The sequence below is a fragment of the Chelonia mydas genome, chromosome 1, assembly GCF_015237465.2.
Source record: "Chelonia mydas isolate rCheMyd1 chromosome 1, rCheMyd1.pri.v2, whole genome shotgun sequence".
Lineage (NCBI taxonomy): Eukaryota > Metazoa > Chordata > Testudines > Cheloniidae > Chelonia > Chelonia mydas.
Genome location: NC_057849.1, coordinates 115,374,432 through 115,391,509, shown reverse-complemented (window position 1 = coordinate 115,391,509; position 17,078 = coordinate 115,374,432). Strand labels below are relative to the sequence as shown.

Below are 17,078 nucleotides of genomic sequence, written 5' to 3'. Positions count from 1 at the left end.
AGGTGCGGGGGAGATCTGGATGCACAGGGGCTTGTTAGGGCGTTCTGGGTGCAACAGTAATGGGACTCTGCAGGGGGGTCCAGGTGAAGGTGGTTGGGGCTCAGCTGCGGGGGGAGGGGGGAGGAGTCTGAATGTGTGGGGGATAGAGCTCAGCAGGGCGGTTTGAGTGTGGAGGGCTCGGGGGTTGTCCAGATACTGGAGGAGTGGGGCTCAGTGGAGTGGGGATCCAGGTGTGACTTATTGAGGCTTGGTGGGGTGGAGGTGTGGGTGTCAGTGTGGGTGGCTCCTCAAGATGGTCCAGGTGCAAAGGGAGTGGAGTTCTGAGTGCGAGGGGTTGAGGATCGGTGGGAGGGTCTGGATGCATGGGGGTTAGGTGGATGGGGGAGCAGATCCCTGTGCAGAGATCCCTCCCTCTGCAGCTGAGGAGCAATGGGTACAGGAAGGGGTGTGTGGGGGTGGGAGGGGGGGAGAGTTTGCGGAGCTTCCTGCAGCTGGGGGCGAAATCAGAGGGTGGGTCTGACCCAGCCCCAGATGCCGTGCACAGGAGAAGAGGAAGTCCTGTCCTCCCAAGCCCAGCCAGGACTAGCAGCTGCGCCCGGCGCAGGGTAGGGAGCTGTGTTGTGCGCCTCCTGCCCCACAGTGATTTACCTCTCTGCCGGCTGCCTTGGGCACCTGAAACATACTGCTGGGGAGAGGCGCATGACCGCTCTTGTGGCTTCCCTGTCAGAAAGTCATTTTTCTGTGGGGAAGCAAAGAAATCTGTGGAGGGACATAAATTCTGCACATGCGCAGTGGCATAGAATTCCCCCAGGAGTAATATTCATCGATGTATGATATCCCATTTTAATTGTCTGTACCTTCAGGTCGATGGAAGAAAAGTTTTTTATTTTTTATTTGTATTCCAACATATTTTAAATATTCAACAAACAGAAAAATATAGATTTGTTAGCAGGCAGAATTGGTCTGATTATTTCTGGACAGATTTTGGAAGGCCTTTGTCACATTTTTAAAAAAACCTGTGATATTGCCAGGCAAGTCAGTATCTTTCAGACTTACGCTTGCTGAACTACTTTACCATAACTTAGTGATTCCGTACCTTTTATTATCTTTCATTGTCATTGCTTCTTTCTCGTTTGTATGTGTAATTAGTTAATTAATTAGTAGACAAAGAATGATGAAATATAATGGAAGATTAGAGTAACTTGGTTGTCCGCTTTAAAGACCAAAGTCACAAATTCCTAAATTGCTAGGTTGAGCTGCCTATATAGTATATCTCAAGTAATTAGGGGGCACTAGTCGGAGTATAAAGAATCGGTTCCAACAGCGAGCTCACCAAAAAAGAAATAATTTAATGGCATACAAGGTTATTGATTTAAGTGTGGGGAAAAATTGAGTCCTCTTTAAAGATTTGGTGATGCTTAGAGCACCAGAGACGTTCACCTCTGTAATCCAGAGTTCAAATTTGATGGAAACCATATGGTATGGTCTTTCTTTTGGGATGTGGACAAATGTCCCTTGGAAACTAGTCTTAACAGTTTGTCGTATTGCATTATGATTGGTGGTTATTATTAAGAAAGAGGCCCAGACATGGAAAAGCAGGGCGGCTGCTGCTGGTCAGGGACTGAAGTGCATTGACACAACTGCATGGGAATGGGATAACTGATAGTGCATTGTCTGCGTGCACTCTGCTAGATTTATCCAGTTTTATCAACCTTCCTTTTGTCACTCTAAAATGTCACTAGATTTACTCCTAAAAGCTACTAGACGGAACGGAAACCCCGACCATAGTTCTGAGGGGCCAGTCCTGTTCCTGTTAAAATCATTGTGAGCAGGACTGAGACCTGCACTACTTAGGAGTCTCTTTAAATACTATTTTTGAGAAATATATCCTTTGTAAGCAAAGTCTTTTTGCCTATGACCATAAATATGTGTGACCAGCCTTCAGCATGGCCTGTCCATTGTATTTCAAGGTTTGTTGTGTTTTTGTGGATTCGACAAAAGAATACGAAAGAACTTTCATGTATCAGAAGTCACTCCAAATAGCAGATGAGTCCAGTTACTTCAAACATCATGCCTCATAGTTAGAAATGATGAAATGATCGTTCTTTCACAGGAACAATGTTTATAGACGACTCTGATTCACCATATCATTTTTATATTTTATACAATGTTCTAAACATACCCAGCACTTACAAAACATGTTTTAAAAAAGAAAACTTAGTGAAAAGATAAAAACAGGTTAATTGTGGTGCATTTGGGGTTCTCCCAGATTAATAATTAAAATAGACTAAGATGGAGGACAACATTTATTCATAAAGTAATTACTTTTTGTTTTGAGCAGTGGTTGTTCCTTTTATGCTAAGAAAAAAGCTAAAGCAGTGTGGTTAATATATAGCGAGTGTTCTGTTACCTGACACCTGCACATGTTGTGAATAGTATACTTTAACTATTAGGCATTTTACAGATTGCAAAGAAATTTACTGATAATTTCCCCATATCAGTGGCTGATACTGTGGAAGAATCAACAGTTTTGCTGGGCTGTTGGTTAGCTTGTCCTCCAGTCAAACTGAGGCTTTAGTTTCTCATTACAGGTGTCTTTCCCCTGTAAATTTGAGATGTATTAGAATGCAAAGTGATTGAGACCAACAAAGCTAGGCCACCCACTGTCTTGTTCTTTTAGGGGGTGGCCAAACTTACTGACCCTCCCAGCCACATGCACCAATCTTCAGAAGTTCAAGAGCCTGCTGGGGCTCATGGCCTCATCCCCACTGCAGGGTGGTTAGGTTAAGGGCTTCAGCCCTTCAGGGGAGGCTTGCGGCTTCAGCCCTGCGGGAGGTGCCTGCCCAGGCTTGAGGCTTCAGCCCCACACCTGCGAAGCCCTGAGCCCCAGAAGGTGCATTCCGTGAAGCTGAAGCCCCGAGACTCTCCTCCCACATGGGCAGAAGCCAGAGGCAATGTGTGTGTGGGGGCATGTAACCCTATGTGCCCCCTCAGATTTTTGCTAGGGTTTTCTGGCCCCGCTCGGTCACATGGTGCCACCAGGCCCCCTCTCTGCACAACAGCTGCTGGAGCCAGCAAGCTGGGAGCTGCGGTGGAGGGGAGAGCCAGTGGCAAACAGGTGGGAGCAGCAGGGAGGGGCCACTGAGGGTAAGAGGGGGGCATGCCTGGCGGGGGCATGATTCAAGCTGTTGGGTGGGAGCCTTTAAATTGTGCACACCCTCTCCCCTGGTAGGCACCAGCTGTCTCTGGCAGAAGCGCCTAGTCCCACCTCCTGCCGCAGGGCAAAAGCCTCCTCCTCCTCCCCTCTCCCCCCCCGCCTTCCAAAGTCTGGGCGGAGAATGGAGGGGGCAATGGGGAGACTCCGCAAGCTGCACTTTAACTGTAAAAGAGCTGAAGTTTTTGGCCACCCCTGGTCTATTAAAAGGACTCCAGAGTGATTGTTGGTTAGGATAGGAGCTGTTTCTCCTCACTAGTAGGTTTCCCGCTTCCTCTTCCTTCTTAATATTTCCCTCCATAGACAGCCATACTACCTCCACCCATACTGCCTCCAGCCATGTGTTCAGAGGTGAAAATAAGCTGGTCTGGTCCGGTCCAGCACCGGTAAGAGCCAGTACACAGCCGACCAGACCGTACTGGCAGGACCGCTGATGAGGGGGGTCAAAAGGGGCGGCTTCCCCAGGGCCCGACAACTTAAAAGGGCCAGGGGCTCCCGGCGGTCGCAACGGCCAGGAGCCCCATGCCCTTTAAATCACCACTGGAGCCCTGGGGCTCCCAGCCGCTGCCGCTGCCCTGGGGCTCCGGTGGCAATTTAAAGGGCCTGGGGCCTACCATGTCCAGCAGCTGGAGCCCCAGGGGGTAGCGGTAGCGGCAACGGCGGTGAGCCCCGGGCCCTTTAAATCGCTGCCCGGTGGGCTGAGCAACACTGAAGGGCTGGCTGGGGGAGTCTGGCCCCAGCCCTGCTCCTTCTGGTTGACCTCCCTCGCCTCGCCTCGCCCCGCCCCGCCCTGCCCCCCAGGACCCTGGGAACTCTGTGTACCAGTAAGTCCCTTAAGTTACTTTCACCCCTGCATGTGTTCTACATCTCACCCCCAAAGCCACCTTACTCCTCCCACATCATGCACCCTACCTGTTCTTTAAACCCTTTCCAGTCCCCAGGTTCGAGCTGCCTCTAAGGCGTTATGTGTAGAGCTGGATTACATTTGTGTGGCATTTTTCCTGGAAATGCATTTTTGGAGTACCAAACTATTTGTAAATTTGGGCTGAATTCAGTTTGAATATGTTTTGTGTGAGACAAACCTTGAAAACAAATTTTGGAAATGTCAAAATGAGCCCGTTTGACACTTTGGTTTCAAATCAGGTTTTTTTAAATGTTGCTTTGAAACAATATTCAAAATATTCATTCACCCCAACGAAACGTTTTTAGTGTTTTGCTTCACAAAAAAATGAAAAACATTTAGTTTTGGTTTCAAACAAAACACATTTTTGGGGGGTGGTTCAGCCACCGAACCAAAAAAATCAGTGATTTGCTGAGTGTACTGTTATCTGTTGCAGAAAACCTCTTATTCTGCTCAGTTTGGGTCTGGAGAAAACCAGATGCCTTTCTTCGCCTGTGCAGGAATGCTTGGCCAAGGGAGTGAAACCCCTTCCTCTGTCTTTGTGTACAGTATCCTGTTTACATGCTGGACTCCCAGTCATGCTCTTCCTGATGCACTTGCTCTTCCTCTATGGCCATATGGAGCAGGAGCGAACTCTAATGAGCAGTGCAAATGACTCATTCACATAAGTGAGACAACTTCCTCAGTTCCCAAGTTGTCTTCCTGATGCAGACCCACTCTGTCTGCTGCTCTTTGCAAAAGATGGGCTTCCATCCAACCCACTCCTGAAAGCACACTTCAACTGTGAAAACCTGTTCAGCTCAGTGATTGTGGCATTTTAATATAACTGGTCAATTTTTTTTCAACTTTAAAAATGTTTCAAGAAGGGGAAAATCCCCCCCACTCCACCAATTCAGGGTGGGTTTTTTTGGATCCATTCTAGTTTTGAATTGCCTTCATGTTAGAAGGCTTGTCAGCAAGTTTTTTTGTTTTGTTTTTTTTATAAATTCTATGCTTATAATAACTTTGAAGAGAGATACTGTCCTATTTACCATTACTTTTGATAAGTGAACCCTTCTGGTCTTTCCAAAACACTTTTGTTTCAAAACACTACTTATAGGAATCTTTCATGGAATCGAAATTAGTTATGTGTATATCTTTTCAGTCATTTATTTCCTTTCAGCATTACTGAAGTTCTGGAGAATAAATGTTTGTTTCAGATAATTTTCCCAATAAGCACTGAAGTTCTGTGGCATGAAGCCAGATTGTGTTTACTGATCATGCTGCTGATATAAATTGAACTTTCCGTTATATCTATCCATGCATGTGAGACAAGAGATAAATAATGTATTTGTCATATAAAATACGTGCTTTTTGTTTTGTTCCAAAGGATGAAGAAGAAGAAATCAAACTGGAGATAAATATGCTAAAGAAATATTCGCATCATAGAAACATTGCAACTTATTACGGTGCTTTCATTAAGAAAAGTCCCCCAGGACATGATGACCAATTGTGGGTAAGCTGATGTTTCCCAAGCATGCTCATAGGCTTTTCCCCTTTGGTTATAATTTGAGGACAACAGAAAGATCATATTGGGAGAACAACATTAATGAAATGTGGTGTTTTATGAAGGTGGTTTTATTATAAATCACACAGGCTGATTGCGCAGCCTTAACCAGAAAATCAAGCTAAAATGTGCTATTAATGTTTAATTTGCTATGTAATGTTTAATTCACCATGAAAATCTTAATGTCTGTACACAAGGAGTAGGCAGAATATACAGGAAGACCTGAAAGCTTTAGAACGTAAGCTAAATAATGACTTGGTGTCACAGAGACTTGATGGGATAAGTCTCATGACTGGATAATTGGTATAGAGGGGTATAGCTTGTTCAGCACGGACAGGCAGGATAAAAAGGGAAGTGTTGCATTGTACATGAAGAATATATACACTTGTGCTGAGGTCCAAAAGGAGGTGAGAAGTAGACCAGGTGAAAGTATCTTGGTAAAGATAAAGGGGTAACAAAAAAAAAAATAGGGGTGGCATCCTGGTAGGGGTCTACTTAGACCACCAAATCAGGAAGAGGAGGTGAATGAGGCATTCTTAGAACAAATAACAGAAATATTTAAAACCTAAGACCTGGTAGTAATGGAGAACTTAAACTATCCAGACAACTGTTAGAAAAGTAATATGGCAAAACACAAAATTTCTGGTAGGTTCTTGAAATGTATTGGGGACAACCGTTTGTTTCAGAAAGTGGAGGAAGTAACCGGGGCACAGCTGCTTTTGACTTGATTCTGGTCAACAGGGAGGAACTGGTAATGAATATGAAGGTGGAAGGCAATTTGGGTGAAAGCAATTGTGGAATAGTAGATTTCATGATTCTAAGGAAAGGAAGGACTGAGAGCAGCCGAGTAAGTACAATGGACTTCAAAAAAGCAGACTTGAACAAACTCAGAGAACTGATAGGTAAAGACCCATGGAAAGAAAATCTAAGGGAAAAAGAAGTTCAGGATAATTGCTAGTTTGTCAAAGAGACCATATTAAAGGCACAACTGCAAACTATCCTGTTGCAAAGGAAAAATGGGAAGAATAATAAGGCCAATATGACTCCATCAGCAGCTCTTTAATGACCTGAAAGTCAAAAAGGAATCCTATTAAAAAAAAAAAAAATGGAAACATGGACAAATTGCTAAGGAGGAGTACAAAAGGATATAACAAGCATGTAGGGAGAAAATCAGAAGGGCTTGAAGAAGAAGAGGAGGAGGAGAAGAAGAAAATGAGTTACACTTAGCAAGGGACCTAAAAGGTTCTTTTAAATACATTAGGAGCAAGAGAAAGATGAAGTAAAGTGGAGATCCTGTAGCCTGATCAATTATTGCTAGTGTGTATACTAGGATTGTTAATTCTTTAGCACAGGGTCTTCCCTTTCAGGTGGCTACACAGAAGTTTGTTGTTCGTTTCTGGATTTATGTGACAGACAACAGAGATGATAAATATAAACATAAGCTTCACTTAACATCCAAATAAGTCGGCTCATTAATATAACCAAACAGCATAACGCATACAGAGAAATAGGTTTTAGGATGGATAGCATACTCACATATCCTTAAACATTATGTAAAACAAAGCCGGAAGAATTCAGTCAGTGGAGTACATCGAAAGAAAGCAAGTCATGAACTAGTTGCTACTGTTTCAGGAACCTGATACACCCAAAATTTAGGGAACAAAGTCAGATCTTTTATACCCATCCTTTATGTGACCTTTCAGATACGTGCCCATATTTGACCCTTTCCGTGATCATAATAACCTTTATTTCTGCCCATTATTTATGTGGTATTCCAGATAACCATAATTCTAATTCTGATCACTGACCTCAGCAATTTGTGTCTATCAGTTTCTTACTAAATCATGTATATCAGGGCAGTCTAGATGCCTAGTTACTATGTTACAAAATATTGCAAAAGCCCCCAGCTGTCCTGCTATATCAAGGTAACTTTGCAGGCATGCAGTGTACCTGTTTTTCTGCTGTGAACTTGTTTGTATGCAGAATGAGAAGGCACAGCTTTATGAGCTGTGATTAAGTCCTGAGGCCTACTTTGGATAACTAAAAATCAAACATCACACTAGGCCTTACACTTCATAAATGCCTAATATCCCTCATATTTATGTTTTCTACTTTTCCTTAGCATGTTTCAAGTTAATAGCATTTCAAACCTATCAACACTATACCCCTGTAGTGTTGTTACAAAGGCAAAATAGGGCATAGGTTAACAGTCCTATACATAGCAGAGGAGGAGAGCTAATAACTAATCATATCAAGAAGCATGTTTTGCTTCAGTCCTCACTAAAAAGGTTAATGATGACTAGATACTCAACACAATATTAATAACAAGGGGGAAGGAACGCAAGCTAAAATAGGGAAATAACAGGTTAAACAATATTTAGATAAGTTACATGTATTCAAGTCAGCAGGGCCTGATGAAATTTATCCAAGGGTACTTCAGGAGCAGCTGAAGCAATCTTGGGACAATTATCTTTGAGAACTCATGGAGGCCGAGTGGGATCTCAAAAGAATGCAGAAGGGCAAACATATTATCTGTCTTTAAAAAGAGAAACAAAGAGGACCTAGGGGATTGACCCAATCATCCTAACTTTGATACCTCAAAAGATACTGGAACAAATTATTAAGCAATCAGTTGGTGAGCGCTTAGAGGATAATAGGGTTTTAAGGAATAGCCAGCATGGATCTGTCAAAAACAAATAATGACAAACCAACCTTTACTGGATTTGTGGCGGGGGAGGGGGAGGAGGAACAGTAGCCGTAATATATATTATTTTTTGTAAGACCTTTGACATTGTCCCACATGATATTCTCATAAGCAAAGTAGGGAAATGCCATCTAGATCAGTCGTTCTCAAACTATGGGTCAGGACCCCAAAGTGGGTAGCGACCCCATTTTAATGGCGTTTGCCAGGGCTGGCGACTTGCTGGGGCTCGGGGCTGAAGTCCAAGCAGCGCCACCTGGGGCCATGGAGGGATTCAGCCCTGGGTAGCAGGGCTCAGGTTACAGGCCTCCTGGCTTGGGCTAAAGCCCTTGGTCTTCAGCTTTGACCCCTCCCCTGCCCAGGGCAGTGGGGCTCAGGCTTTGGCTTTGGCTCCTGCTCCCCCACCCAGGGCAGCGAGAATCAAGTGGACTCAGGCTTGGGTCCGCCCTCCTGGGGTCGTGTAGTAATTTTTGTTGTCAGAAGGGGGTTGTGGTGCAATGAAGTTTGAGAATCCCTGGTCTAGATGAAATTGCTGTAAGGTTGGTGCACAACTGTTTGAAAGACCGTACTTGGAGTAGTCATCAATAAGGCTAAGATTTAGTCACAGGTATTTTTAGTAAAAGTCATGGACAGGTCATGGGCAATAAAAAAAAAAAATAAAAAAATAAAATTCACAGCCCGTGACTTGTCCATGACTTTTACTGTAAACACCCCTGACTAAATATTAGCTGCCCTGGGGTCCCGCTGTTCTGGGGGGGCCCTACTCGGGCTGCCCCCGGGGCCTTGCTGTTGAGGTGGTCCCCAAAGCCAGCTGCACTGGCCACTGCTCAATTATTCCCCTGGATCCAGTTGCTGGGGTGGCCATGGGATCAGCCACACTGGCCACTTCAGCTGCGGAATTTCACGGAGGTTGCAGAAAGTCATGGAATCCGTGACTTCCATGACAGGCTCGCAGCCTTAGTTATCAGTGATTTGCTGGCAAACTGGGAGAGCATATCTAATTGGGCCCACGGTCAGTCCAGGGTCAGTACTATTTAATATTTTCATTAGTGACTTGGAAGATGGAGGGGAGAGCTTGCTTATGAAATTTGCAGATGACATCAAGCTGGGAGGCTTTGCAAGCACTTTCAAGGACAGGATTAGAATTCAAAACAACCTTGACAAATTGGAGAGTTGATCTGAAATTCAATAAAGACAAGTGCAAAGTACTTGACTTAGGAAGGAAAAATCGACATGGGAGGTAATTGTCCCACTTTATTCAGTGATAGTGAGGCCTCAGCTGTCGTAGTGTCTAATTCTCAGCACCACGCTTTAGGAAAGGTGTGAACAAATTGAAGAGAGTCCAGAGGAGAGCAACAAAAAAGACAAAAGGTTTAGAAAACTTGACCTATGAGTAAAGGTTAAAAAAAACTGGGCATGTTTAGTCTTGAGAAAAGAAGACTGATGGGGGCCATGACAACAGTCTTCAAATATATTAAGGGCTGCTGAAAGAGGACAGTGATCAGTTGTTTTCCATGTGCACTGAAGGTAGGATAAGAAGTAATGGGCTTAATGTGGAGCAGGGGTCGGCAACCTTTCAGAAGTGGTGTGCCGAGTCTTCATTTATTCACTCTAATTTAAGGTTTCTCGTGCCAGTAATACATTTTAACGTTTTTAGAAGGTCTCTTTCTATAAGTCTATAATATTTAACTAAACTATTGTTGTATGTAAAGTAAATAAGGTTTTTAAAATGTTTAAGATGCTTCATTTAAAATTAAATTAAAATGCAGAGCCCCCTGGACTGGTGGCCAGGACCCGAGCAGTGTGAGTGCCACTGAAAATCAGCTCATGCCATAGGTTGCCTACCCCTGATCTGGAGCAAGGGAGATTTAGGTTAGGTATTAGGAAAAACTTTCTAACTATAAGGGTAGTTGAGATCTGGAATAGGCTTCAAAGGGATGTTGTGGAATCTCCATCATTGGAAGTTTTTAAAAACAGGTTAGACAAATATGTGCCAGGGATAGTCTACGTAAACATGGTCCTACCTCAGTGTAAGGGGCTGGACTTGATGACTTCTACAGGGGGCTGGACTTGATGACTTCTAAAGGTCCTTTCAAGCCCTACATTTCTATGATTCTGTGATAAGTAACTTTTTCCTTTCCCAGCTGGATAGTAACACATTTCCTGCTAATGAAGCAGAGATACTGAGCAGCAAGAGAATGTTGCCTTGAAAATAAAGCAGCACTTATGATTTCTCTTTTCTTTAATACGTGTGGGATGTCCACAGCATAGCCACCTGCATTATCAGCACTCTCTGCATTGCATTATTCTCCCCTTAACGGTAACATTTTCATTCTGTGCCCTGATAACTGATAAGTATTTAAAATACAGTTAACTATTGTACAGCGTACAGTAAATTGAGTCTTGTAAGATACTTTTCATGTGTGTATAGTTATGTTTAGTTAAAACATGTAGTACCTAGGAATGAATCTAGCTTTCAGTAGTGCAAGAGATGTAAGACAGATATGCACATGTTTTAGAATCAGCATACCTTAAATCTGTTAGTTTCTAAATCAAATATTGGAAATCTCTAAGCGTGCTGTGAACAGAGGGAAGTTGGTTTTTAGTGCTTGGACAAGTAGAAAATATTTTAATGTTAAATGTTTTCATTTGAGTTTGCTTTGGGTAACAGTATCCAGCCCCTCAGGAAGCTGTGCATGCAAAACCAATAGCTGTTCCTGACCCTTGTAAATACAGGAGACGGATGTGATGGTGTGATCAGTTTAACTCTTTAGCACTAGGCTTGTTGAGCAGTGTTGTTAATTGAGAAAATCCAGATGCCCAGCATCAAATTACAGAGAAGAGATCAGCCATTGAAGATGAGCTAACCAATATGAGACATATTCCATATACAGTAGACACTTGCTATAACGCCCTCTGCAATAGCGAACCTTGAGCTATAGCAAATGTGGTCCCTGGATTCCACCTCCAGCCCTGACCACTGTGGTGGTGGCGCTAAGAACTCCTCCCGCCTGGGGCTACGGTGGGGGACTGACAGTGCACTCCTCCCTGGGGCTGAAGGAGCTCTCTCTCGCAACCGCAGCCCCATGCCAGAGGAGCTGTTTCCAAGTCATTTTTCAGAATAGCCAGGGGTTGGTTGTAGTGAAAGGGGGTTCATTATAGCAAGGGGGTACTGTAGGTCATAATAGAGACACTGGGTTTGGATCCACTCTCCATGTGGAGACATTAAACTTGACCGTTGTCTTTGTGTGACATGAGCATTGTACCGAACATCACTGCGCCTGTACCCTTAGCTCTTTTGCTGCTGTACACAGATGTGAGTTTTTTGCTTAATACTGGCTTTGTCCTTATGTTTCTTTTGCAGCTTGTTATGGAATTTTGTGGAGCAGGCTCCATCACAGACCTTGTGAAGAACACAAAAGGGAACACTCTAAAAGAAGACTGGATAGCGTATATCTCCAGAGAGATTCTCAGGGTGAGGAAGATAATCTGTTGTGTCTGGAAAAAATACAGTCCTGTTTCTGTACTAACACAGGTACAACCTAAGAATGATGTCTAGGCTGAGCTTCTAGGAATAAAAGCCTTGAATAGCTGCTGTGTACTCCAAAGGCAGTCTTGCTGAAAAGTGGATAACTGTGTCATGAGAAACCAGTTTAGAGTTTGAGAACCATTTTCCATATCACTGTAGCACACTGACTAATATAACACCTCAATACCAGCAGTTACATAATAAAAAATGAGATTTAGGCTAACACTTTCAGAAGTGCTCAGTACTGGCCTTACCGTCGTTCCTCTTGAAGCCAGTGGGAGTTGAACGAGGCCAATACTGCATGCCTTTGAAAATACGACTCTTAATGTTTACACATGAATCTGTTCTGAAATCACACGTAAGGCAGAATACAAACTGGTGTGTTCAATTAGGCACCTCTGTTACTGGAGTACAGTACTAAGGCCTGGTCTACACGTGGGTGGGGAATCAGTCTAAGATACGCAACTTCAGCTACGGGAATAGTGTAGCTGAAGTTGACGTATCTTAGATCGACTTAGAATCACTTCCTTCGCGTCCTCGCAGCGCGGGATCGACGGCCGCCGCTCCCCCGTGGACTCTGCTTTCGCCTCTCACCGTGGTGGAGTTCCGGAGTTGACGGCAGAGCGATCGGGGATCGATGTATTGCGTCTACGCTAGACACAATACATCGATCCCCGATAGATCGATCACTACCTGCCGATCCAGCGGATAGTGCAGACATGGCCTAAGTAATTGTACTTTTTAGAAAGATGGCTGCCATCTACAGTAGTTTGAAAAATGGAGATTTTTGGTTCATTACTTTTCAAGTCTTAATTTCCCGCTGGTACAAGTGAATAGTGCCTCTTGATTTGGCATTTGATTGCTACGCTGAGTAAAACTGGTCCAGCTTTCCATAGTTAATTTAAAAAGCAAAAAGCCTCACAACCTTACCCTTAGTAAAGTATGTGAATAGAATTGTTCCAATAATAATCCCTGTAGTTAAGGGAATTATGTTAAAGAAAAGCATAAGTGGTACTTATATAAATCAGTACTTCTGGAATCCACATTTGTTCGTTGTGCATTTGTACACTTCCAGCCGAGTGATTTTCGGGGAGATGAGGGAGCAAGAGAAGAATCTTGGCTTCCTGCCCTAACTCTGAGCTGTGGTGCAAATTGCTGCTGTTGGGCATTTGAGCACATTTTTTATTCTTGTTTACTAGCAAATAGGAATGTGGGTGACATGAATACCCGATGGCAGCTGTATTTTAGTCACATGGATAACTGACTTCAGTATTGGTCAAGCTAAATGTTACAATGTTAAAGTTACATTTGATCTACAAAACTTATGAGACTTTATGTAAATTCTTTCTGAAGTGCAACATATAGTGTTATGCACATTCTAGGTTCCCATAAGGTAAGGATGTGAAGCCACACTCAGTGTATAATACAGAGAATGAAAGTTAGATGAGCTAGTGGGCTAAAGATTTGTGCAAGTGAAAACCTAGGGGAGAGTATACAAAATGCATTTTTGTATGCCAGGTGGTGGGGGGGCGACTGTTCAAAATTTGAATTGCAAGAAGTAACTAGTCTTTGACCTTTCTCTGTCCTCCTATTCCATCCCAAACACACATGTACTTTATCATATGATCAGATGTAAAGAGGTGAAAACACATGACTATCTTCCTGGCTGGTGCAGTGTGACATGAGGCTTTGCAAATTGTTGTGCCGAGCCCGGGCAACCAGAAGTCTTAATTTTCACAGGACACAAATCTAACCTTAGTGTTAACGCCCAGCAGATGATGTCAAGGACATTAACCGTTCATAGCATAACCTCTGCAAGGAGGAGTTCCAAACTGTATTGTTTGTCATACTTACTAACGGTTTAAAAAAAGAATAACCAAACTGGTAAATTGAGTTTTTAATGAAGAACATGTGTTAGAAAATACTGTTTTACAGCAACTTATTGCTCTTTTAACCTTCTGTAACTGTAACGTTAAAAAAATTAAAAATATGTGAGGGCAGCATGAGCAAGCAAGATGATGCCACTAGAGAGTATAATTTTCCAAACTGACTGCTGGAGAGAAACCAAAATCAAGTCAGTTGCTGAGACGTTTGTCTGTTGCTCCACAAATTGCAGTAGACAGTAAAATACCACATACGTCTTGCTCCTTCTCCCCTCCACAGGACTTGTACAGTGTGATGCTTTGGGGCATGCATCCAGGTGCTGTATCCACAAAAAGCACCATCTGCCAGTAGGTTTTGTTTCCTTTGGAAAGTATCATGCTTTTTTTTTTAATGTGGTCTGTTTTGAAGGAGAATGATCAGAGATCAAATTTATGGAGGCTAAACAACAGAACTGTAACTTTGCAAGTGTGCTGTTGTGTGTTGCCAGTATCCTTTTACCCCCAAACATAAATTGGGTACCCCCTTTTCTTCTTGTGAGATCTCTCACATTAAAATATAGGTGGGTTGGTTCATTTCCCACTCTAAATTCCCATTCTTCTAAGGGTGAATCTGTGTGTGAAACTTCATGTCATCTAAAACTAAATCTAAAACTTCATGTCATCTAAAATTTCTTAATGTTGGACTTTATTTGTGTACAGTATGTGCACAACCTGAAGCCTTTCTCCTTGCTAGCTTATGAAAATGTAGGTGGGTGGCACACTGCTAGAAGTCTACTGTGGATCATGTTTCATGCATTCAGGACAGGACTCCAAGAGCCACTGGAGAATGAGGTGGGCTCTTTTTAAAACAGCTCTCAGGGTAACTAATTAAGTATGTTGCCTGCGTCAACTCAGACGTTTTATGAGACTGTTGCTGCTAAGCTAAGAGCCTAAACCTAGACGTCTTCCTTTTTTAAATGAAGGGATTGGCACATCTTCATGCCCACCATGTGATTCATCGGGACATCAAAGGGCAGAATGTATTGTTAACAGAAAATGCAGAGGTGAAGCTTGGTAAGTAGGCAAGCATGTTCGCTTCCTGGTTTGTTTATGTTTTTTGTATGTTCCCTAACTTTATTTGATCTCTTAAGAGTGTGGCATGCTCCTTAGTACAGTAATATATCCTGTGTCATTGCTGCAGTCTGAGACAGGACACTGGCCTTATTCCCTCCCCGTCTCTCAAGGAATGCAGGGATTCTTAGGGTTGTTGCTGGAGATTGTTGGCTCTCATACCAAAATCAGTGGGTAGATCACTCCATGTCCTTCACTTATTCTTTGTATGACTCTGCGGGTCAGCTTAGAGCCAGAATTGGTTCTGCTTCCATTGAATTTGGGCTTAGAAGCCAATGGCACAAAATTATAGGATGTGGTGGGTGTCTTTCTTTGTTTCTGCATTCAATTAAAGAAATGTTGGCTGTTCAGGCTCCAGACCCAAACATCTACGTAATGTATAACAGCACTCACAATTGGTCTGTGGCAGAAAGTCTAACATGGGTCCCTGGAATGCCCATTTGGAACATTTGAACCTATTATCATTCCTAGCTACTTTGGTTCCAGACAGAGGAGGTCACATGAGATCTGTTCTTTTATCCCTATCACCAACCAATTACAAATTAATTTCTCAGACATGTACTGTGTAGTTAGTGGTTTACACATATTGAGGTTTAAAGATGTTTGTTTTGATACTCGTCCTCCAGGCTCCAAGTGGGTGGGACGCTTCCATGCTGATTTATTTTGCCTCTTTCAGTTACGCTGAGTGTTTGTTGTACTGTAAGGTGGCCACCTTTCATTTGGTGAAATACAGACCCAAGTTCAGGACCTCCCACCCAGCCCACACCCCTTATATCATGCCTTGTACTTTCTTTTTAGATGGCACTCTGAAAGATGTCTTGTCTGCTGGGATGGAAGTGTTCCGGGGAGCTACCCATTCCTTGGTCCTCTAAGCAGGACACAGCAGCTCCTGTACTGTTTCAATAGGGCTTGTCCACACAGGTTTTGCACTGATTTAACTAAATTGGTAGAAAAACAGATTTAGTTAAATGAATGCAACACCTAGTACGAATGCAGTCACACCATATGAAGGGGTTTGTATCTACATAGTTTGTTGCATTAAATTTACGTCTACGAAAACAAGTTATACCTGTATAACCATGTCCGTGCAAGGGCAGTTGCATGAATTTAATGAAATGGTTTTTCTCCCAATTTAATGAATCAGTAACTGCAAAAGCTGTGTGTAGATGAGCCCTGAATTAGTACTTGCTTCTTTGAGTGCTTGTTCACATCCATTCCACATTAGGTATGCGCATGCCACGTGCACGAGCATCGGAAACATTTTCCCTTAGCGGCTCCCGGCGGGGCCCCCCTAGTGGCGCCACTGCACCGTGCATATATACCCCTGCCGGCCCAACCCCCTCCAGTTCCTTCTTACCGTTGGAACAACGCCCCCCCCCACCTCCACCCCCCCCCCTCTCTCTCTCTCAGAAGAGCAGTCCCTTAGCCTTTTCAGAGTAGCTATTATCAGTTACTTAACATACCTTGATTGTGGACACTTAAGTGATTAGGTGCTTGGAGGCTTCCCGCACCCCCCACAGGGCATGAGGGCTTCAAGGCTTGCGCCACGTGCCGCAAACCTATGCCAGTTAGTGACCCCCATGACTCGTGTCTGCGTTGCCTGGGGGATGAACATCAAACTGAGTGGTGTAGGATTTGCAAGGCTTTTAAGCCAAGAACAAGGAAAGAAAGACTTTCGTTAAAAGCAGCTGTTGATGGAGGCTGCATTGCAGCCACTGGGCCCGGAGCGCCCGATACCGGCTCAGGCATCCTCGGTGCGTAGTGCCCCGGAGCCGTCTTCAGACCTGGCACTGGCTAACCACCGTAAACTGTCGGTCCCAGAGCGCCAGACTAGGCCCCGGCACTGCTCGTCCTCTCCGGTGCAGCCCCCGGTGCAGCCGAAAGGAAGGCGCGGTCGTTCCCCACACAGGAGGCCATTGCCTCCCAAGGCCCTGAGTGCCGATAAGAGCGGGAAGGCCGCGGTACCGGTGCCGACACTGGCGGTCGCGGCAGCATAAGCCCCACCGAGCCCAGACTTAAGAGAGCTCAGTGTGGACGATGGGCTTGAGGGCATGATGGATCACCCTCCACGCCTGGCACCTTTGAGGCTGCAAAGGACCTCATCGAGCTGTTGGCGGCGAACCCCCTCCCGCATAGGGAGAACCCTCCGGCACCCATGCCATGGGTGCCGTCGAAGGGTAAGCCAGCAATGGTG

The 17,078-nt window shown here is 44.1% G+C and overlaps 1 protein-coding gene across 8 annotated transcripts in view; it reads left to right on the top strand.

Moving 5' to 3' along the window:
- MAP4K4 (mitogen-activated protein kinase kinase kinase kinase 4) overlaps window positions 1–17,078 on the top strand; it is a 245,918-nt gene that overhangs the window by 139,094 nt on the left and 89,746 nt on the right. For all 8 annotated transcript variants that reach the window (XM_037898037.2, XM_037898030.2, XM_037898046.2 and 5 more), the window contains 3 exons: window positions 5,485–5,610; window positions 11,727–11,837; window positions 14,737–14,827. In XM_037898037.2, the coding sequence (XP_037753965.1) occupies window positions 5,485–5,610; window positions 11,727–11,837; window positions 14,737–14,827 (328 nt within the window). The remainder of the gene's footprint in view (window positions 1–5,484; window positions 5,611–11,726; window positions 11,838–14,736; window positions 14,828–17,078) is intronic.